The sequence below is a fragment of the Nomascus leucogenys genome, chromosome X, assembly GCF_006542625.1.
Source record: "Nomascus leucogenys isolate Asia chromosome X, Asia_NLE_v1, whole genome shotgun sequence".
Classification (NCBI taxonomy): Eukaryota; Metazoa; Chordata; class Mammalia; order Primates; family Hylobatidae; genus Nomascus; species Nomascus leucogenys.
The window spans coordinates 62679252-62702162 of record NC_044406.1 but is presented as its reverse complement, the minus strand read 5'-3'; the positions used below and the strand labels follow the sequence as shown (position 1 = coordinate 62702162).

Genomic DNA, 22911 nt, shown 5'->3' with positions numbered 1-22911 from the left:
ATTTTTTTATTAACCTTCCTACTATTTTGCATAATGATTGTACAGATTTACATTGCCGACAGTGTACAAGGGCTCCCTTTTCTCCATTCCTCAATGACACATTATCTTTTGACTTTTTGATAATAGCCATACAAACAGGTGTGAGGTGATGTCCCATCGTGGTGTTGATTTGAATTTTTCTGATGATTAGTATATTAGTTCATTCTCACATTGCTATAAAGAACTACCGGAGACTGGGTAATTTATAAAGAAAAGAGGTTTAATTGGCTCACCGTTCCACAGGCTGTACAGGAAGCATGGGTTGGGGTGGCAGGGGCTCTGGAAACTTATAATCATGGCAGATGGTGAAGGGGAAGCTGGCGCATCCTACATGGCTGGAGCAGAAGGAAGAGAGAGTGAAGGGGGAAGTGCTACACACTTTCAAACAACTAAATCTCATGAGAACTCATTATCATGACAACAGCAAAAGGAAAATCCACCCCTATGATCCAATCACCTCCCACCAGGCCTCTGCCCCAACACTGGGGGTTACAATTCAACAAGAGATTTGGGTGGGGACACAGAGCCAAACCATATCAATTAGTAATGTTCAACACTTTTTCATACACCTGTTGGCCATTTGTATATTTTCTTTGAAGAAATGGTCTATTCAGATCATTTGTCCATTTTTAAATTGAGCTATCTGGTTTTTGTTTTGTTTTGTTTTGGTTTTGCTATTGAGTTGTATGAGTTCCTTACATATCTTGCACATTAATTCCTCATCAGATATATGGTTTGCAAATATTTTGTCTCATTTTGTAGGATGCTTTTTCACTCTGTTGATGGGGCTTCTTTGCTGTGCAGAAGCATTTTAGTTTGATGTAATCCCACTTGTCTATTTTTGTTTTTGGTGCCTGTGCTATTAGAGTCATATACAAAATGGACGAATGTCAAGGACGAATGTCAAGAAGGTTTTCCCTTGTTTTCTTTTAAAAGTTTAACAGTTTCAGGTATTAAGTCTGATATGGTTTGGATATTTGTCCCTCCAAATCTCATGTTGAAGTGTAATCTCCAATGTTGGAGGTGGGGCCTGGTGGGAGGTGATTGGATCATGGGGGAAGATCCCTTATGAATAGCTTGGTGCTATTCCTCGCAATAGTAAGTGAGTTCTCACTCAGAGTTCACACTAGATCTGGTTGTTTAGAAAAGTGTGTGGCACCTCCCTCCTCACTGTCTTGCTCCTGTTCTTGCCATGTGACATGCTGGCTCCCCACCCCCGTCACTGTCTTGCTCCTGTTCTTGCCATGGGACATGTTTACTCCCCTTTGCCTTCCTGAGGCTCTCACCAGAAGCTGGCCATGATTATAAGCTTCCTGAGGCCCTCATCAGAAGCTGAGAAGCTGTTGGTGCCATTCTTATACAGCCTGCAGAACCATGAGCCAATTAATAAACCTCTTTTCTTTATAAATTACTTAGTCTCAAGTATTTCTTTATAGCAATGCAAGAATGGCCTAATACAAAGTCTTTAACTTATTCTGAGTTGATTTTTGTATACAGTGTGATATAAGGGTCCAATTTCATTATTTTGCATGTTGATATCCATCAGCACTCTTTACTGAAGAGACTGTCTTTTATTTATTGTGTGTTCTTGGTGCTCATGTTGAAGATCAGTTGCCTGTGAATGTGTGGATTTATTTCTGGCTCTTCTATTCTGTTCCATTGGTGTATATGTTTGTTCTTATTCTAGTACCATACTGTTTTGATTACTATAGCTTTGTAATAAATTTTGAAATGAGGAAGCATGATGCTCCTGGGTTTGTACTTCTTGTGCAAGATTTCTTTGGCTATTTGGATTCTTTTATGATTTTATATGAATTTTAGGAGTGTTTTTCCTATCTGTAAAGAATGCCATTCAGATTTTGATAGTATTACATTGAATCTGTAGATCATTTTAGGTAGTACGGACATTTTAACAATATTAATTATTCCAATCCATGAACGCAGGATGTCTTTCCATTTATCTATGTGCTCTTTAATTTCCTTCATTGATGCTTTACAATTTTCAATGTAGAAGTCTTTCACCTCTCTAAGTTTATTGCTAAGTATTTTGTTTTTTGTTGTTATTGTAAGTGGATTGTTTTCTTAATTTTCTTCTTGGATAGTTTGTTGTTAGTGTATAGAAATGTCACTGATACTTGTATGTTGATTTTGTATTATGTTACTTTAATTTGTTTATTAGTTCTAACTTTTTTTTGGTTTTTAGGATTCTCAAAATATATGATCATGTCATTGGCAAGCACAGATGATTTTACCCTTCCTTCTCATTTGGGTGTTTTTTTCTTTTTCTTTCCTAATTGCTGTTGCTGGGACTTCTAGTACTATGTTGAATAGAAGTGTTGAGGGATGGGCTTCTTTGCCTTGTATTAGATCATGGAGGAAAAGCTTTCAGTTTTTCCCATCAATTATGATGTTAGCTGTGGGCTTTTCATTTATGGCCCTTTGTATTGAGTTATGTTCCTCGTATACCTATTTTGTTGAGAGTGTTCATGTTTAATGTATGTTGAATTTTGTCAAATGCTTTTTCTGCATCTATTGAGATAATCATGGGGTTTTAATCTTTCATTTTGTTAATATAGTATATATCACATTGATTTTCATGTGTTGAACCACGCTTGCATTCCAGGGATAAATCTCACTGGGTTGTGGTGTAAGATCCTTTTAATGTCCTTGTTGGATTCAGTTTTTTAGTATTTTATTGAGGATTTTTGCTTCTGTGTTCATCAGGGAAATTGGCCTGCAGTTTTCTTTTCTTCTGGTGTCCTTGTCTTGCTTTGGTATCAAAGTAATGCTGATTTCATACAATGAATTTGGAAATATTCCCTCTTCTTTTATTTTTTGGAAGAGTTTGAGAAGGATTGATATTAATTCTTCTTTGAATGTTTGGTAGAATACACCAGTGAAGCCATTTAGTACTGGAATTTTTTTTTTCTGGGGCGTTTTTATTGATTCAATCTCTTTATTTGTTATTGGTCTATTGTTTCTATTTCTTCTTGGTTCAGTGTTGTTAGGCTGTATGTTTCTAAGAATTTAGAAGTAATCACCTCTTGCAGACATTGTGGACTGGTTTTGGTAGGGTAAAACCTTCACCTGTGGGTGTGTGCAAGTGTGCTAGATTGGTGAGGTGTGTAGTGGTGCTGGTTCTGAATGCATGCAAGAATGCTAATCCCAGGGATATGTGGTGGTTCTGGGGCTAGGGAGTGCGTGGTGCCACCAGCTCAAAGGGGGATGCTTGAGATCACCTTGGGGGAATAGTATCACAGGCTCCAGGTGCATTGGTTGTGGGCTTTGGGTGGCTCCAGCAGCTGAGGTCCACTTTGGCAAAGACTGTGGGGGTCCTCCACTCTGAAGGCTAAAATAGTCCTCAGTGGAAGACTTCTGGAATTTTCCTGTTCTCCTTTTCCTTCACTTTGGAACTCATAGCTGAAGGAATACCTCTAAGTATTGAGCTACCCTGGCCTAGGGGATGGGGTGATGCAGGCAAAATAAAACTGTTCTGTTCTTCCTACTGTTTTCTATGTGGTTATCCTCAGATTTTGTGCTCCAGTGGGTTGCTTCAGCTTCTTCCTCTTCTTCTTCTTCTTTTTCTTTTTTTCAAGACAGGGTCTCACCTTGTCACCCAGACTGGAGTGCAGTGGTGCAAAAGTGGCTCATTGCAGCCTGGACCCCCTGGGCTCAAGTGATCCTCCCATCTCAGCCAGCCCCACCTCCCTCCTGTGTAGCTGGGATTCCAGGCGTGCGTCACCACGCCTGGATAATTTTTGTATTTTTTATAGAGATGGGGTTTCACCATGTTGCCCAGGCTGGACTTGATCTCCTGGGTTTAAGTGATCCGCCCACCTCGGCCTTCCAAAGTGCTGGGATTACAGGCTCTGGAGCTCTCTGAGAGCTGTTTTTGCCTGTATATAGTTGTTAAATCATTGCTTTTGTGGAGACACTAGGGCTGGGATCTCTTAGTCTGCCATCTTGCTGGTGTTACTTGACTTCTATGTGTTTTTTACATGTTGCCATCACTTTTGAGCACTTCATTCCTTTCGGGCACAATAAAATATTCAAGGCTTATTTTGTATTCCTTTCCGTTCCTTTTTTTTCCTTTCTTTTTCTTCCCTTCCCTTCCTTTTCCTTTTCCTCTCCTTTCTTTTCCTTTCATTTCCTTTTTCCCCTTCCTTTTTTTGAGACAGGGTCTCACTCTGTCACCCAGGCTGGAGTGCAGTGATGTGATCTCACTCACTCTGTCACCTAGGCTGAGTCACCCAGGCTGGAGTGCAGTGGCATGATCTTGGCTCACTGCAACTACCACCACCCGGGTTCAAGCGGTTCTCCTGCCTCAGCCTCCTGAGTAGCTGGCATTACAGGCATGTCCCACCACGCCCGGCTAATTTTTGTATTTTTAGCTCACTGCAGCCTCGATTTCCCGGGCTCAAGCAATCTTCCCACCTCAGCCTTCTGGGACTACAGGCATGTGTGTGCTTTCTTGATCCAGCCATGAAATTAACTATGTATCTCAGGAGTCCTTATTTATTTTAGTAGAAAATCTTATTTAGAAGCCAGGATCTGGGCATTACGCATCCTTATTGCTTTTGGGATGTCACTGCTCTCTCAGACCCTCACAGTGGAAAGAGTATATGTGTGCATGTGTGTATATATATGTGTGTGTGTGTATGTGTATATATATATATGTGTGTGTGTATGTATATATATATCTATATTATATACACTCATACATTTCCATTAAATTTATCTATATTATTTATTATCTATCTATCTTCTATCATCTCTAATATACTGAAAACCATGACATTGTCTGTTTCAATCCAACAACAAAATATTCATCCTGATTTTCTCCCTTTTCATATTTCTAATTCTCTTCTCTAACAACAAAAAACTTGGCTTCAATTATCCTTAATATATTTATGTATTTAATCAGTACCCCTGTATGTTACCAATCTTCCATATTCTCTGCCACTCTATTCACTGTGAGGATGCCCTCTTCTCCATGCTCATTCTCTGATTCTTCATTTTGGGTTTCTCTCCCTGGGTGTTTACCCTCTTCCTTTTACTCTGACTCCCTTTACCTTACCATTATTTCATGTCTATGTTCTCTCACCCTATTTGGGCTCTGAATCTACATGCTCATCTCCTGGGTGGAAGAATAATACTTTTTTTCTTCTTTTGAGACAGAGTCTCACTCACTCTGTCACCCAGGCTGGAGTGCAGTGGCACGATCTTGGCTCACTGCAACTACCGCCTCCCAGGTTCAAGCGATTCTCCTGCCTCAGCCTCCCGAGTAGCTGAGATTACAGACATGCCCCACTGTGCCTGGCTAAGTTTTGTATTTTTAGTAGGGCTGGGGGTTTTACCATGTTGGCCAGGCTGGTCTCAAACTCCTGACCTCAAGTGATCTGCCCGCCTCAGCCTCCCAAAATGCTGGGATTACAGGCATGATAATACTTTCTTATACTAGACTGATTGCATAGAATCTTATCGGGGAGACCACTCAGTCCTCAGAATCTCTGTCTCCCTGGAAAATTATAGAACTATAAGAACAATTTTTTTAAATACCTGTTATTCAAGTGGCCACTGCTATAGGAAGAGAAAGTACATAAAGAATGGATACCAGTCATGGAGTAATGGGTGATGACATCATTATGCCTCTAATCCTATTGGAGACTATTATTCTAAGCGAAGTAACTCAGGAATGGAAAACCAAACATCGTATGTTCTCACTCATAAGTGGGAGCTAAGATGTGAGGATGCAAAGGCATAGAATGACACAGTGGACTTGGGGGACTCAGGGGGAAAGGGTGGGAAGGGGATGAGGGATAAAAGACTACAAACTGGGTGCAGTTTATACTGCTTGGTTGATGGGTACACCAAAATCTCACAAATCACCACCAAAGAACTCACTCATGTAACCAAACACCACCTGTTCTCCAATAACCTATGGAAATAAAAAGTTAAAAAAATTAAATAAAGTTTTAAAAAGATGTCTTTAATACTTTTAAGATGATTTTGTGAAGTCCTAAAAAATCAAAACCAAAAAACATACTCTTAAGCAAGTCAAACCTAATTAACTTCTATTTTAAAGTAAATATATGCCACACAGCACTTGTAGAAGTTTGACAGAGGTGTGAAATCAAGCAATGAAATGGATAGCAATGCAGTAGTCCCCCTTTATCTGTGGGGAACATGTTCCAAGATGTCCAGTGGATACCTGAAACTGCGGGTAGTACCAAATCCTATATATACTATGGTTTTTCATATATATACATACCTCTGATATATTTTAATTTATAAATTAGACACTGTAAGAAATGAATACTGCAACTAATAAAGTAGAATAATTATAACAATATCCTATAATAAAAGTTATGTGAATGTGATCTCTCTCTCTTTTAAAATACCTTTTTTTATTATACTCACCCTTCTTTCCTTGGGTAACTGAAGCCATGGCAGGAGGGAAAACCATGGATGGAGGGAACTACTGTAATGGTTTAGTGTCCAGCTTCTATAAGTTTATAGTAATAAATTTATTAACTAGAATAACTGGGACACAGTAATGTTTTATTTAATGGAACTTCCTGATTTAGTGAGAGTTAGAAAATTCTTATATTTCAAACATTTATTTTAAAAAATGTTTGCATATACTTACTTTTATAAGTGGAACATAGGGATTCTTTCTTTGATATTTGAGAATCTTGTAATTAATTACTCAAGACAATGCTCATGATCTGTGTACAGCCTTGTAGGAGGAGCTACTCATTAGTATGGCTAGTTGTGAGACATTTCACTGCTTTGAAAATCAGTATTCTTATCTGTAAAGTGAGAGTGTATGACAACATGGTCTCAAAGATCACTTCAGTATAAAAATTCCTAGTCCTCAATTTAGGGAAGCCCTGAGCCATAGTGCAGAGGGTATGTGTTCCTATGTATGTATTTTTTATAATAAAAGTCTCTGGGAGCAGCTTGTTTACTTAATTCTTTACCTCTTTCTCCTGTTAATCAGAATTTTATTTTGAGCAGTTAGCAGTTTTTATGCTTTGGCTTGCTTTTTTATCTTTTATTTCTATCTTCAGTTTCTTCTAGAATTTATCTTCTGTATAGAGTTTTACTTCATTATGAAGCTTTTGTTTATGCAAAGTAAATGGCCAATTGATGTCTGAAACTCTTTGAAGTAATTCATTCAAGATTCAACTAGATTTCATTGCTGCTCTGTGGGACACAAAACTTCTAAATGAGGTCTAGGTTGCTTACTCTTTATTACAATTCTTTTATTCTCTTTTGCCTATTTAAATTTACCATTTTGTAGCCAAATATTTGAAAGATAATGTGTAAATATTCTGTACATTTCTCTCTGTAGTAACATTGAATCTCTTGGCACATAAATGAATTACTCCTCTTGATGTAAAACTCAGTTTTCTGCCTGTTATGGGCTAGTAGGCATATAATTGCTTTCTGTAGACCTTTCTGCCCACTGCTTTACGTATCTGGGAGAGCCTAATCACTTAATGTTATCTAGTTTCATTCCAAACCCAAAATCATTTGAGCCTTAAAAATGACTCATTGGTTTTTGTCAGGTTTGTCAAAGATCAGATGGTTGTAGATGTGTGGTAGTATTTCTGAGGGCTCTGTTCTGTTCCATTGGTCTATATCTCTGTTTTGGTACCAGTACCATGCTGTTTTGGTTACTGTAGCCTTGTAGTATAGTTTGAAGTCAGGTAGCATGATGCCTTCAACTTTGTTCTTTTGGCTGAGGATTGACTTGGCAATGCGGGCTCTTTTTTGGTTCCATATGAACTTTAAAGTAGTTTTTTCCAATTCTGTGAAGAAAGTCATTGGTAGCTTGATGGGGATGGCACTGAATCTATACATTACTTTGGGCAGTATGATCATTTTCACGATATTGATTCTTCCTATCCATGAGCATGGAATGTTCTTCCATTTGTTTGTGTCCTCTTTTATTTCATTGAGCAGTGGTTTGTAGTTCTCCTTGAAGAGGTCCTTCACATCCCTTGTAAGTTGGATTCTTAGGTATTTTATTCTCTTTGAAGCAATTGTGAATGGGAGTTCACTCATGATTTGGCTGTTTGTCTGTTATTGGTGTATAAGAATGCTTGTGATTTTTTCACGTTGATTTTGTATCCTGAGACTTTGCTGAAGTTGCTTATCAGCTTAAGGAGATTTTGGGCTGAGATGATGGGGTTCTCTAGATATACAATCATGTCATCTGCAAACAGGGACAATTTGACTTCCCCTTTTCCTAATTGAATACCCTTTATTTCTTTCTCCTGCCTGATTGCCCTGGCCAGAACTTCCAACACTATGTTGAATAGGAGTGGTGAGAGAGGGCATACCTGTCTTGTGCCAGTTTTCAAAAGGAATGCTTCCAGTGTTTGCCCATTCAATATGATACTGGCTGTGGGTTTGTCATAAACAACTCTTATTATTTCGAGATACATCCCATCAATACCTAATTTATTGAGAGTTTTTAGCGTGAAGGGCTGTTGAATTTTGTCAAAGGCCTTTTCTGCATCTATTGAGATAATCATGTGGTTTTTGTCTTTGGTTCTGTTTATATGCTGGATTACATTTATTGATTTTCATATGTCGAACCAGCCTTGCATCCCAGGGATGAAGCCCACTTGATCATGGTAGATAAGCTTTTTGATGTGCTGCTGGATTTGGTTTGCCAGTATTTTATTTAAGATTTTTGCATCGATGTTCATCAGGGATATTGGTCTAAAATTCTCTTTTTTTGTTGTGTCTCTGCCAGGCTTTGGTATCAGGATGATGCTGGCCTCATAAAATGAGTTAGGGAGGATTCCCTCTTTTTCTATTGATTGGAATAGTTTCAGAAGGAATGATACCAGCTCCTCCTTGTACCTCTGGTAGAATTCAGCTGTGAATCTGTCTGGTCCTGGACTTTTTTTGGTTGGTAGGCTATTAATTATTGCCTCAATTTCAGAGCCTGTTATTGGTCTATTCAGGGATTCAACTTCTTCCTGGTTTAGTCTTGGGAAGGTGTATATGTCGAGGAATTTATCCATTTCTTCTAGATTTTGTAGTTTACTTTTGTAGAGGTGTTTATAGTATTCTCTGATGGTAGTTTGTATTTCTGTGGGATCGGTGGTGATATCCCCTTTATCATTTTTTATTGCATCTATTTGATTCTTCTTTCTTTTCTTCTTTATTACTCTTGCTAGCGGTCTATCAATTTTGTTGATCTTTTCAAAAAACCAGCTCCTGGATTCATTGATTTTTTGAAGGGTTTTCTGTGTCTCTATCTCCTTTGGTTCCCTATTTAATAAATGGTGCTGGGAAAACTGGCCAGCCATATGTAGAAAGCTGAAACTGGATCCCTTCCTTACACCTTATACAAAAATTAATTCAAGGGCTGGGTGCGGTGGCTCATGCCTGTAATCCCAGCACTTTGGGAGACCAAGACGGGCAGATCATGAGGTCTGGAGATCAAGACCATCCTGGCTAACACGGTGAAACCCCATCTTTACTAAAAATACAAAAAATTAGCCGGCCTGGTGGCGGGTGCGCCTGTAGTCCCAGCTACTCGGAAGGCTGAGGCAGGAGAATGGCGTGAACCCAAGAGGCGGAGCTTGCAGTGAGCGGAGATCGTGTGCCACTGTACTCCAGCCTGGGTGACAGAGCGAGACTCTGTCTCAAAAAAAAAAAAAAATTCAAGATGGATTAAAGACTTAAATATTAGATCTAAAACCACAGAAAACCTAAGAAAACCTAGGCAGTACCATTCAGGACATAGGCATAGGCAAGGACTTCATGTCTAAAACACCAAAAACAATGGCAACAAAAGCCAAAACTGACAAATGGGATCTAATTAAACTAAAGAGCTTCTGCACGGCAAAAGAAACTACCATCAGAGTGAACAGACAACCTACAAAATGGGAGAAAATTTTTGCAACCTACTCATCTGACAAAGGGCTAATATCCAGAATCTACAATGAACTCAAACAAATTTACAAGAAAAAAACAACCCCATCAACAAGTGGGCGAAGGACATGAACAGACACTTCTCAAAACAAGACATTTATGCAGTCAAAAAACACATGAAAAATTGCTCATCATCACTGGCCATCAGAGAAAAGCAAATCAAAACCACAATGAGATACCATCTCACACCAGTTAGAATGGCAATCATTAAAAAGTCAGGAAACAACAGGTGCTGGAGAGGATGTGGAGAAATAGGAACACTTTTACACTGTTGGTGGGACTGTAAACTAGTTCAACCATTGTGGAAGACAGGGTGGCGATTCCTCAGGGATCTAGAACTAGAAATACCATTTGACCCAGCCATCCCACTACTGGGTATATACCCAAAGGATTATAAATCATGCTGCTATAAAGACACATGCACAGGTATGTTTATTGTGGCACTATTCACAATAGCAAAGACTTGGAACCAACCCAAATGTCCAAAAATGATAGACTGGATTAAGAAAATGTGGCACATATACACCATGGAATACTATGCAGCCATAAAAAAGGATGAGTTCATGTCCTTTGTAGGGACATGGATGAAGCTGGAAACCATCATTCTCAGCAAACTATCGCAAAGACAAAAAAGCAAACACCACATGTTCTCACTCATAGGTGAGAATTGAACGATGAGAACTCATGGACACAGGAAGGGGAACATCACACACTGGGGCCTGTTGTGGGGTGGGTGGAGGGGGGAGGGACAGCATTAGGAGATATACCTAATGTAAATGACGAGTTAATGGGTGCAGCACAACAACATGGCACATGTATACATATGTAACAAACCTGCACATTGTGTACATGTACTCTAGAACTTAAAGTATAATAAAAAATTTAAAAAAATGACTCATTGGAATATTTGTAATGACATGTTCCATAAATTTTAAGTGAGTCATATACTTTTAAACTAAATATCTACGGTATATGGAAAGCTTGGTTAGATTTGTCCATGTTTTGAGGCTCTTTAGCCATTAGAACATTTATTATTCATTCTAACAAATACCAATGTTGATTTTTAGCTCAGGTTGTCACTGTTATTTTTTAAAGTATGGGGTTTTCTTTTTTTTTATACTTTAAGTTCTGGGATACATGTGCAGAATGTGCAGGTTTGTTACATAGGTATACACGTGCCATGGTGCTTTGCTGCACCCATCAACCCATCATCTACATTAGGTATTTCTCCTAATGCTCTCCCTCCCCTAGCTCCTCACCCCCTGACAGGCCCCCTGTGTGATGTTCCCCTCCCTGTGCCCGTGCGTTCTCATTGTTCAACTCCCACTTATGAGTGAGAACATGCAGTGTTTGGTTTTCTGTTCCTGTGTCAGGTTGCTGAGAATGATGGTTTCCAGCTTCATCCATGTCCCTGCAAAGGACATGAACTCATTCTTTTTTATGGCTGCATAGTATTCCATGCTGTATATGTGCCACATTTTCTTTATCCAGTCTATCATTGATGGGCATTTGGGTTGGTTCCAAGTCTTTGCTATTGTGAACAGTGTTGAAATAAACATATGTGTGTATGTGTCTTTATGGTAGAATGATTTATGATCTTTTGGCTATATACCCAGTAATGGGATTGCTGGGTCAAATGGTATTTCTGGTTCTAGATCTTTGAGGAATCGCCACACTGTCTTCCACAATGGTTGAACTAATTTACACCCCCACCAACAGTGTAAAAGCGTTCCTATTTCTCCACATCCTCTCCAGCATCTGTTGTTTCCTGACTTTTTAATGATCGCCATTTTAACTGGCGTGAGATGGTATCTCGTTGTGGTTTTGATTTGCATTTCTCTAATGACCAGTGATGATGGGTTTTTTTTCATATGTTTGTTGGTCACATAAATGTCTTCTTTTGAGAAGTGTCTGTTCATATTACTTTTTAATGCCTACTTGTTGCATGTAATTCTTTTTTATCAGTGTGTATCTATACATAGTTTAAAGAGTAAAATAAGTTTACAGGTCTTTTTACAAAATCACCAGTACTTATGAAAAATTAGCCAGGCTTGGTGGCGGGTGCCTATAATTTTGGCTATTCGGGTGGCTGAGGCACGAGAATGGGTTGAACCTGGGAGGCAGAGGTTGCAGTGAGCCTAGAACGCACCACTGCACTCCAGCCTGGGTGACAGAGCGAGACTCTATCTCAAAAAACAAAACAAAACTAACTCTGGAAAACCAAGATCACCAGTACCCATCCTGACTTTTGGACTTATTTTTATCTCACATAACAGCTACTTTCAGTTATTTTAGTTGGCTCTTTTTGTGTTTACCTCCATGTATCTACATAGTGTTCTTATACTGCTGTGCTGCTTGATTTTTTTACTTTTAGATATTATATATTGACTTCCCACTTTAGAAGGTGAATTTAGTTTCTTTTCTTTTTCCCTCTACCCCCAACACATATGCTCACTTCCTGGCACTCCATCATCTCTATATAGTTTACCATAACTTTGGTTAGATTAATATTTAGTGTTTACACTCCAGTGTTTATATGAATACTATCATAGTTGAATCATATAAAGTACCATGATTTCTTTTCTTTTCTTTTCTTGCACAAAAGTTTGTTTTTCCCTGGAGTTAATTATATTGATTTTCCTGGTTACTTAGTATTTCATGTACTTGGTATTATTTCTTCCCTAATTATGTAAACTTCTTTTTAGTATGTTAGAATGTATTAGTTATTTTATCACTTTCACTTGCTTAAAGAATAACTGTCATAGTTTCTGATCTCTTATCTGTACAGATTGTTGTGTAAGCATCCCGTTCAGTTATCGTTTTGAGATTTTCTTCCTTCATTACTTGGGAATTCCTTTCAACTCCCTCGTAGATTGTAACCCTGTTTCTTGAATCCTATGTCTTTCTTTTTCTGATTTTACTCCCTAAATTTTGTGGGGCATATCCTCCAGTAGCTTCTTGGGAAAGGTTGCATGAGATGAAAATCGTTTGAAGAGTTTGCATGTCTAAACATATTTTTATTGTACCATCATAATTTATGCTTTCACTGGATATAAAATTTGGACTTGGAAATAATTTTTGCTGAGTATTTTGAAAACATCAGTTAGATTCTCATCTAGCTTCTGATGTGACTATTGAGAAATGTGTTGCAATTTTATTTTCTTTTACTGCTTTAAATATAAAATTTTTACCTTTGTGGGTATATGATAGATGTATATATTTACGTGGTACATTAAGGTTTTGATATAAGCATGCAATTGATAATAATCACGTCATGGAAAATGGACTATCCATCTCTTCAGGCATTTATCCTTTGTGCTACAAACAATCCAACTGAACTATGTTAGTTATTTTTAAATGTATATTATTTATATAATAATAATTATTATTATTTTGAGATGGAATCTCTCTCCGTTGCCCAGGCCGGAGTGCGGTGGCATGATCTCAACTCACTGTAACCTCCGCCTCCCGGGTTCAAGCGATTCTTCTGCCTTAGCCACCCAAGTAGCTGGGATTACAGGTGCCCGCCACCACGCCCAACTAATTTTTCTATTTTTAATAGAGACAGAGTTTCACCATGTTGGCCAGGCTGGTCTCAAACTCCTGACCTCAAGTGATCCATCCACCTTGGCCTCCCAAAGTGCTGGGATTTCAGGCTTGAGCCACGGTGCCCAGCTTAAAATTTATGATTAAATTATTATTGACCATAGTCACTTTGTAGTGCTATCAAATACTTGGTCTCACTCATTCTTTCTTTCTTTCTTTCTTTTTTTTTTTTTTTTGAGACAGAGTCGCACTCTGTCATCCAGGCTGGAGTGCAGTGGCACGATCTCGGCTTACTGCAACCTCCATCTCCTGGGTTCAAGAGATTCTCCTGCCTCAGCCTCCTGAGCAGCCCGGATTATAGGCACCTGTTACCACGCCTGGCTAATTTTTGTATTTTTAGTAGAGATGGGGTTTCGCCATGTTGGCCAGGCTGATCTTGAACTCCTGGCCTCAAGTGATCCACCTGTCTTGGTCTCTCAAAGCGCTCGGATTACAAGTGTGAGCCACTGTGCCTGGCCTATTCTTTATTTTAGATTCAAATATATAGTAGGTCTGATGTGCTCAGACATGCATATTGAACTTCTGTTATCTGAATGTACTGTAATTCAAAGGGAAACTTTTTGAAGCAAGACAGGTCTTTACACATTACTTATGAATAACTTGCTTCAGATCTTGGATTCTTAGTTGAGGATCTGCTTCTGTAGTCTTACTCGGGTAAAACTTATAAGGGACTTTTTATATGGGTATAATCAAATTCTCTAGATAGGTGGTTTCTATAAATACTGAGGGGATATTTGGATAAATTATTAGCACCAAAATTTCTCCTATGCCATTTCCCAGTATTTTGAGAGATGAAAATTATGTAAAACATGGCATTAATGCAGGGACTGAGATACTGATTCCTAAGGCAACATTCATATGCTTGTTCCTACTTTCATCTCAATGCTAATTTATGTAAAGAAAATGATTGTTGTTGCTAAAGAGTGTCCATGAAACTATTTCTAAATAAGTCTTTTGACTAGATAGTGCTTTGGACACATTTTAGAACTTCAGAATTTTTAAAGTTGTCTCAATTTTGAAAAAAAAATCATTCATTTCCCAACCTCATTCCTCGTCAATAGTGAATTTTTGTCTTTGAATATACTCCCTGCTCTAGTGCCTTTAACTGGATCTGGCAACCAAAAGCAGGGTTTTAGCCTGCCCTTTGGCTGGGCAATGATTGGGTTTCTCGTTTCCTGTTACAAAGCATCTTTTAACTTCTATTAGTAATTTATTGTAATACTTTTTCATACATAATTAATTCTCCAACCTGAATGTTTTGCAGTTCTTCTTTATACAAATTGAGAAGTTTTGATAAGGAAGCTTATTTTGATGTATAGGACACATTAAGTATGTTTTTGTTTGTTTGTTTTTTGAGACAGAGTTTCGCTTTGTCTCCTAGGTTGGAATGCAGTGGCACCGTCATGGCTCACTGCCACCTCGGCCTCCCAAAGTGTGTTGGGGTTTAAGGAAATCATGAATCTAATGCATTTTTTTTTTTATATTGCAGACTTCAAGTCTTCATCATCTCTGTTACAACTTTGGAATAGGAACCCAGAAGAATAATAAATATGAAGAAAGTTCTTTCTGGCTTAGGTAACATAAACAAAAAACTGAATGTAAATTCAGGAATATTATCACAGATGTCAGTTAATATTTACTGTAGAGTACTTTGGCAGTTTAAACCTTCTCTGACTTCAGAAGCCAACATGCTATATTTATTTACTCTTTTAACATGTATTGTTTATTATTCTTACACATTGTCAGTTCATAGAAAAATGTGTTCTTCCTTCCTTCCTTCCTTCTTTCTTTCTTTCTTTTTTCCTTTCTTTCTTTTTTTCTTCTTTTTTTTTTCAGGTCTCTCTCTGTCACCTAGGCTGGAGTGCAGTGGCATGATCTCTGCTCACTGCAACCTCTGCCTTCTGGGCTCAAGCGATCCTCTGACCTCAGCCTTTCAAGTAGCTGGGACCACAGGCATGTGCCAGCATGCCTGGCTAATTTTTTGTATCTTTGGTAGAGAAGGGGTTTCGCCATGTTGCCCAGGCTGTTCTCAAACTCCTGAGCTCAGGCAATCCACCTGCCTCAGTCTCTCAACGTGCTGGGATTACAGGCATGAGCCACCACGCCTGACCAGTGTTCTCTTCTTAATATGAGAACTTACTCCTCCCCATTCCTCCTTTATATCTCTATCAAGAGTATAGAAAATTTTGTTGTTGTTGCTTTGATACTTATTGTTGTCTGGCAACACCAGAGTATAAGGTGGAGGTGTGATTGGGAGTAGTATTGGCTAAAATTATTAGTCTTAGATGAATTTTGGCATTTTAATATCAGTCAAGTAAGTATATATTTAACACTGTATGCTGAGTACTATACTAAGATTTGGAGTGTTGTGCTTTATCTGGAAATATCAGGAAAATTATACAAAAATATAGGAAATGTGTAAGAACCCTGTCTTTCACTGAAAACCTAGGCCCAGCACAGATTCTGACACACAGTAGATACTCAATAATTGTTAGTTAAATGAATATATGTGAAAAATGTATTTTTGTGGCGATGTCACATAAGGTGCAGTGCTTTGAATATCAGGAGATTATGGAATAGGCTGGGCATGGTGGCTCACGCCTGTAATCCCAGCACTTTGGGAGGCCGAGGTGGGCAGATCACCTGAGGTCAGGAGTTCAAGGTCAGCCTGGCCAACATGGCAAAACCCCATCTCTACTAAAAGTACAAAAATTAGGCAGGTGTGGTGGCACAGGCCTGTAATCCCAGCTACTCAGGAGGCTGAGGCAGGAGAATCGCTTGAACCTGGGAGACGCAGGTTGCAGTGAGCCGAGATCACATCGCTGCACTCCAGCCTGAGCGACAGAGAGACTCCGTCTCAAAAAAAAAAAAAAAAAAAAGGATCATGGCGTAAAATATATAAAATCAATTCACTAAATGTTTACCCTTTCTGAGTGCAGGATTAGTTCTAGTTATTTGGGGATACTCCTATGATTATTTTAACTATAGTCTAACTTTTGTGAATATGATGTTTGTCATTTAACAAAATAAATACAAATCTGGGCACTGAGATTATAATACTGACAGGCATATCTATCACTAGCAAAATGTTGATGCAAATAACTTATATAAGAGACTTTTTAGAGCCCAAAGATTGATCAAACCCTATATAAAGAACTATTCCTAATAAAGCAGGCTGGAGTTCTATTCCAGTATTTGACAGTATTTGGGAGTAGAACACTCACAAAGTTTATGGCATCAATGTATCAAAAGACCAGTATGCCAAGAAGGCAGGAATAGCGAGGTCCAAAAAAAAAAAAAAAGAAAAAAAAAAGAATGCTGGTGCCATGGATGGCTTCTGGAAGCTTAAGACTAGAGGAGAGGTGAGCTTGGAGTTTATGCCAAGAATGAGGGTGAGATAGGAGTCATAAAAATAAATGTTCTCCAGGAACTGGTCATAACAGCAGGCTGAGGCCTGACATGGCATGACTTGTAGGTTATTTGCATATATGCCATTGGTTTTTGACTTCTTATCTGTTATCATTTTCTAAAGAATCTCATGGAAAGAAAATATGGTGATGAGACATCCATATTATAAGCTAGAATATCTTAATGGCTATATTTGTAGGAATATAATCGGACCCACAATGATATTTTCATAAAAATCTAAATAAATAACAAATTTATATAGCACCAGTGTATTATGAGTCTTTTGTGTTCACATCACTAGAATAATATTGAAGAAAAGAAGAAAACTTTAATTTTAGCCCTAGTAATTACATATGATTTTAATCTTTCTGCTTAATTTTTTCTTCCACATCTTTTGGGAATATAAAAATAACCTGGTGAAATATTCACAAATGTTTTAAAAGGAATTATCATCTTTTAATGTTTAAAAAGAGGCAAAAATAATTATCAATACTATTAACTGTAGGAATTGTACCACAGTGAATAGTTTTTCTAGTAGTAGACTGACTGTCAGAATTTGTTGTCATCTAAGACATTAGTGTTAAATTGTGAAATATTGTGATACTTTATTTAGAATTGTTGTGGGGTTTACATATGATAATGCATGTATTATAGAGTATTCAGTAACATGCCTGGAAAATAGAAACTGCTTAACAAACGGAAACTGCTGCTGCTATCTCTACGTGATGTTTGCTATTTATTAGAGATGGACTCTCTTGTGGCCATTCCACTAGTTTATTCTAAAATTTGTCACAGTCATATCAAGCATGGATTACTTACTAAGTTCCCAAGTAAAATGTCATAAAAACAAACATCTACATCTTTCAATCTTTAGAACAATTAAAAAAACATTTTTTTTTTTGTAGAGGCGGGGCCTCGCTATATAAACCATGGTGGTATCAAACTCTGGCCTAAAGTTATTCTCCCACGTCAGCTTCCCAAACTGCTGGAATTACAGGTGTGAGCCACTGCGCCTGACCCTTTGGAATAATTTCTTCATGCTTTATATCCACGTGTTAAAAAAACTGTTGGCAGCAGTTGGTGATGCAAGCAGAGATGAATAGCTGCTAATTAAGCACCGTTTTCTGTAAATTTTATACCAGAAGGAGGTCATGGAAAATGAGTACACATTCTACAGGCTTAACTCTTTTGAGAACAGTGAATATCTTAGACTAGAGTTTATATATAATTTGGAAGTACCCATTCAGTCTAAAAGTAAAAACCTCATTTTTCACAAATGATAATATATAAAAATGCTGTAGTATATTCGAATTTCATTGAAATTGAAGCCTAGAACAATACTAAACATAAAGAGTGGTAGTGGGTATTGTTTAAAAAGCTCATTTATTTCCCTTGATTTTTGTTAACATCTCAGTGCAGGACCTTTCTGAGTTTCTATCACCCTCCTGCCTTTTCTTTTGCTAAGAAAAGTTCGTAAATAGCTGCTGCTCTCCTTGCTTTCTGCCACACTCTTTTGATCGTGTTCCCTTAGAGATACCACAGGTTATGAGAAAGCTGCTGTAATTATGAATGAAATTCAAATTCCTTCAGCTCGCTTTACTGTGGATTGTCAACATATTTGCCTCAATGTATTAAATGACAAATTCGCTTAGACCCTTATAAAATACAAAATTTCAGATTTTTGAAATCTGAATGCAAGGTTTGGAAATAATATGTTTAAGAGTTTTTTTGTTTGTTTAATAAAATACCATTTTTTCCTCCTTCTCCTCCTCTTTTGTAAGTCTTGTGGTATTGAGCTCCTATGTCTGCTCCTGGCAGAAGGGAGGGCTAAGTAGATGAGAAAAGACTGTTGATACAGAAATTTCCCTCACAATCTAGACAACTTGTTAGTGGCCTCCATTGTTCTGGTGGAATTTAAATTGTGTTTAGCTCTTAAAGTCCTATCTAATGATTAGGACATATATTATGCTGAATTTGGCTTTTCAGAAAAGGTATACAGAAATTTCATTGTAACAAATTAGTATTCTACAAAGAAGAATTGCATAGTAATACAAATAAGTTCAACTCAAAAGGCTTTAGGGTTACATTTATTAACCAGAAAGACTTCACAGATTTTTTTTCCCTGGGAGAAAAATGCTCTGCTTTCCAAACCTTAGTCATATTCTTAATTCTGGGTGATTTTTCATTTATCTCTAGTAGTTTTATTTCTAAGTCATTTAACTGTATTCCTTAGCACTGCTGACCTACAGCAGTATCAGACATCTCTGTGGCTGATAAACACTTGAGAAGTTCACTGTTTTACTTTTGCTGTAAGAAGACCTCCTACTACTTTCTTTTCCCCTCAAGCTTCATTGAGGTATAATTGACAAATTAAAATTGTATGTATTTAATAGTGTACAATGTGATGTTTTGATATATATATATACACTGTGAAATGATTACTACGATCAAGTTAATTATCATATCCGTCACCTCACATAGTTACCATTTTTTTCTCACATGTCATTATAACAGAATTTTATTAGTAATCATCAAACACACATTGTTCAAATTTCACTGATTGTCTCATAAAATCTTATACAATTGATTGGTCAAGGCCTATATACTGTGATTGATTAAGGTGCCTCTTATGTCTACTTTAATCCTAGGTTTCTTCCTTTTTTTCCTTGCAGTGTATTTGTTAAAGAAGTCAGGTAGTTTCCTGCATTTTGAATTTTGCTGTTTGCGTCCCTGTTCCTTAACATGTTTATTTTTTCTGTGTTCTCTGTATTTCCTACAAATTAGTAATTAAGATTCTAAAGGCTCTTACCAGATTTTTTGGCAGAAGTGTTTCACAGGTGGTGTGGTGTATGTCCATCAGGGGTCTTGTATGTTAGTTGTTTTGCTTTTTGCGATATTAGCAGCCATCAGTGATCATTGCCTGGATTCTTTATTTCATCAGTGTTTGTAAAATAATAGTATTCTAATTGTGTCATTTTACTTTTCCTTTATGAGCTGGAATACTTCTCTAGAGTACAACTTCCCTTAGCAACTGTTAGATTACTCTGAGGTCCAGTTGTCTGAGTTGCCTTTTTTGTGTGTGTGTGGTGAGAATATTTAATATCTACTCTCAGCAAATTTCAACTGTACGATGCAGTATTATGAACTATAGTTACCAAGCTGTACACTAGATCTCCTTTTAAGAAAGAGAGAGAGAAGAAAGAAAGAAAGAGAAAGAAAGAAAAGAAAGGAAAGAAAGAAAAGAGAGCATTCATGGAGACAATGCCCCAAAGAAATCAGAAATTTTCAAATGGATAACTCCTTTTAAGAAGGAATGAGATTCCTGTAATGGCTGCTTCCTGGAAGGCAGTGTCATGTGGAACCCCTTAGCCTCAGCATCCAGAGCTCCAGGAAGGGAACATTTCCAGTCAGATAGAATTATATATACACTATTTCTTTGGAAACTTCAGCTATCAAGATTCAGCCATCAACATTCCACCATCAAGACTTCTGTTTCAACACAATGGCTCTTAGTCCTCATTTTACTGCTTTTGTTGCTGCCTGTTGTTGAAGCAGGAGAAGCCAGAGATGCAATTGCTGTCTTTTTGGGTGTGGTTCTCAGCATTACAGGCATTTGTGCTTGCTTGGGGGTATGTGCACAAAAGAGAAATGGACAGATATGACTTTGAAGGGCATCCCAAATCAAACTTGGCCCTGAAAACCTTTGGACTAGTGAGGCTAAACTTGAGCTTTGGTGTTTGAAAATTTCCAAGAAACAGTAAGTAGGAGAGTTCCACGTTCTTGGTTGTTTTCCGTGAAATGAGAGCAAATTGCCATGTAAAAGAAAAAATGTTTTCCTTACAATAAATAATGCACTGAAAAATGAAACCTATAATTTGTATTTGCTGCTTAGAAAGGGGCTTCAAGAAGTAAGATGGCTGACATTTACATAAGTAATATTTCATAGTTTTCTAATTATCTAAGCTGGGCATGGTGGCATGCGCCTGTAGTCCCAGCTACTTGAAAGGCTGAGGTGGGAGGATCACTTGAACCCAGGAGGTCGAGGCTGCAGTGAGTCATCATCACACCACTGCAGTACAGCCTTGGTGACAGAGTAAGATCCTGTCTCAAAAAAAAAAAAAAAAAAAGAAGCACATGAAATAGGAAGAAGGAAGTTCTTGCCCAGAATTCTAAGAAATCACCACTGTTCAGTTATAATCACTGCCTCCTGAATCATTGAGGAGTCGTTTCTCCATATTTTCATTAGACTTTTGTTATTGCCCAAGTTAATGTTGTATTTAGATATCAAATAGCCAAACATAGATGCTTTTATCTCTGGAGAAAAAACATTTAGAAAAATGCTTTCAGTGTATCTAACATTGAAGTGGAGAAAAGAGTTAATGTAAAAAAAAATCCTTTATTTTTATTTATCGTTTTAAACTTTTATTTTAGGTTTGGTGTACATGTGAAGGTTTGTTGCATAGGTAAACTCATGTCATGGGAGTTTGTTGTACAGATTATTTCATCACCCAGGTATTAAGTCCAGTACCCAATAGTTATATTTTTTACTCCTCTCCCTCCTCCCACCCTCCACCCTCAAGTAGACCTCGGTATCTATTGTTCTCTTCTTTGTGTTCATGAGTTCACATCATTTAGCTCCCACTTAAAGGGAGAACATGTGGTACTTGGTTTGCTTTAAAAAAACACTTTATATTTACATTGAAATGGAGAAGATATTTAATGTTAAAAAACTTTATATTAATTAATTGAATAACATCCCCATGGTGAGAAGTACTATATTAAATATAAACTCATTTATGTTGTTAAAAAAAAAAGAAGGGACGAAATGATGTTGAAGATGAAATCTGCAGCAGCAGGCTGTACACAACAATTTGTGAGGAAAAAATTAATCGTTTGTGCCCTAATTGAAGAGGAGTGATGATTAATAGTACAAATAATAGCCAACACCATAGACATCTGAATTCGTTCTGCTTATACAAATCTGACTGAAAAAATTGAAGTGGAGCAAACTCAATGGGTGCCAAAACCACTGTGCCCAGATCAGCGGCAGATAAGAGCAGAGCTTTCATTGGAAATTTTAAACAAGTGGGATCAAAATCCTGAAGCATTTCTTCACAGAATTATAACAGAAGACGAACATGGCTTTACCAGTATGATCCCAAAGAGAAATTACAATAAAAGCAATGGCTACCAAGAAGTGGAAGTGGTCTAGTCAAAGCAAAAGCAGCTCTGTCAAGAGTAAAGATCATAGCAACAGTTTTTTTGGGATGCTCAAGGCATTTTGCTTGGTGATTTTTCTGGAGGGCCAAAGAATGATAATGTCTGCTTATTATGAGAATGTTTTCAGAAAGCCAAAATTTTAGCAGGAGAAAATGCCTGAAAGGCTTCACCAGTGTCCTTCACCACAACAATGTTGCTGCTCATTCCTCTCATCAAACAAAAGTAATCTTGTGAATCTCAATGGGAAAACATTAGGCATCCACCTTACAGACATGATTTGGCTCCTTCTGACTTCTTTTTGTTTCCTAATCTTAAAAAATCTGTAAAAGGCACCCATTTTTCCTCAGTTAATGTGAAATGTGAAAAAGATTGCATTGACATGGCTAAATTCCTCAGTTCTTTATGGATGGACTAAATGGCTAGTATCACAAAGGTATCTTAAACTTGGTGGAGCTTATGTTGATAAATAAAATTTATATTTTAATCTTTTAATTCCATTTTTCCAAAAGTTTTTTGAGGTCCCATAATATTCTGCAATTCCACAGGCTGTCTCTTCACTCTGTTGTTTCCTTTGCAGTTGTACATGGTATTTAGTTAGATGTAATTCCATTTGTCTATTTTTGTTTTTGCTGTCTGTACTTTGGGGGTCGTATCTAAAAAATAATTTCCCATACAATA

The 22911-nt window shown here is 37.5% G+C and overlaps 2 protein-coding genes across 2 annotated transcripts in view; both read left to right on the top strand.

Annotated features, from left to right (window-relative positions):
- The window catches only part of TEX11 (testis expressed 11), a 404765-nt gene that overhangs the window by 92048 nt on the left and 289806 nt on the right, over nt 1-22911 (top strand). Inside the window, exon 9 of the mRNA XM_003272686.3 lies at nt 15095-15180. Coding sequence (XP_003272734.1) covers nt 15095-15180 — 86 coding nt within the window. The remainder of the gene's footprint in view (nt 1-15094; nt 15181-22911) is intronic.
- On the top strand, nt 16932-20675 carry LOC115833348 (small integral membrane protein 30-like). Its single transcript, XM_030807493.1, has 2 exons — nt 16932-16997; nt 20463-20675. Exons 1-2 carry the CDS (start codon nt 16932-16934, stop codon nt 20673-20675), a joined length of 279 nt encoding a protein of 92 aa, XP_030663353.1.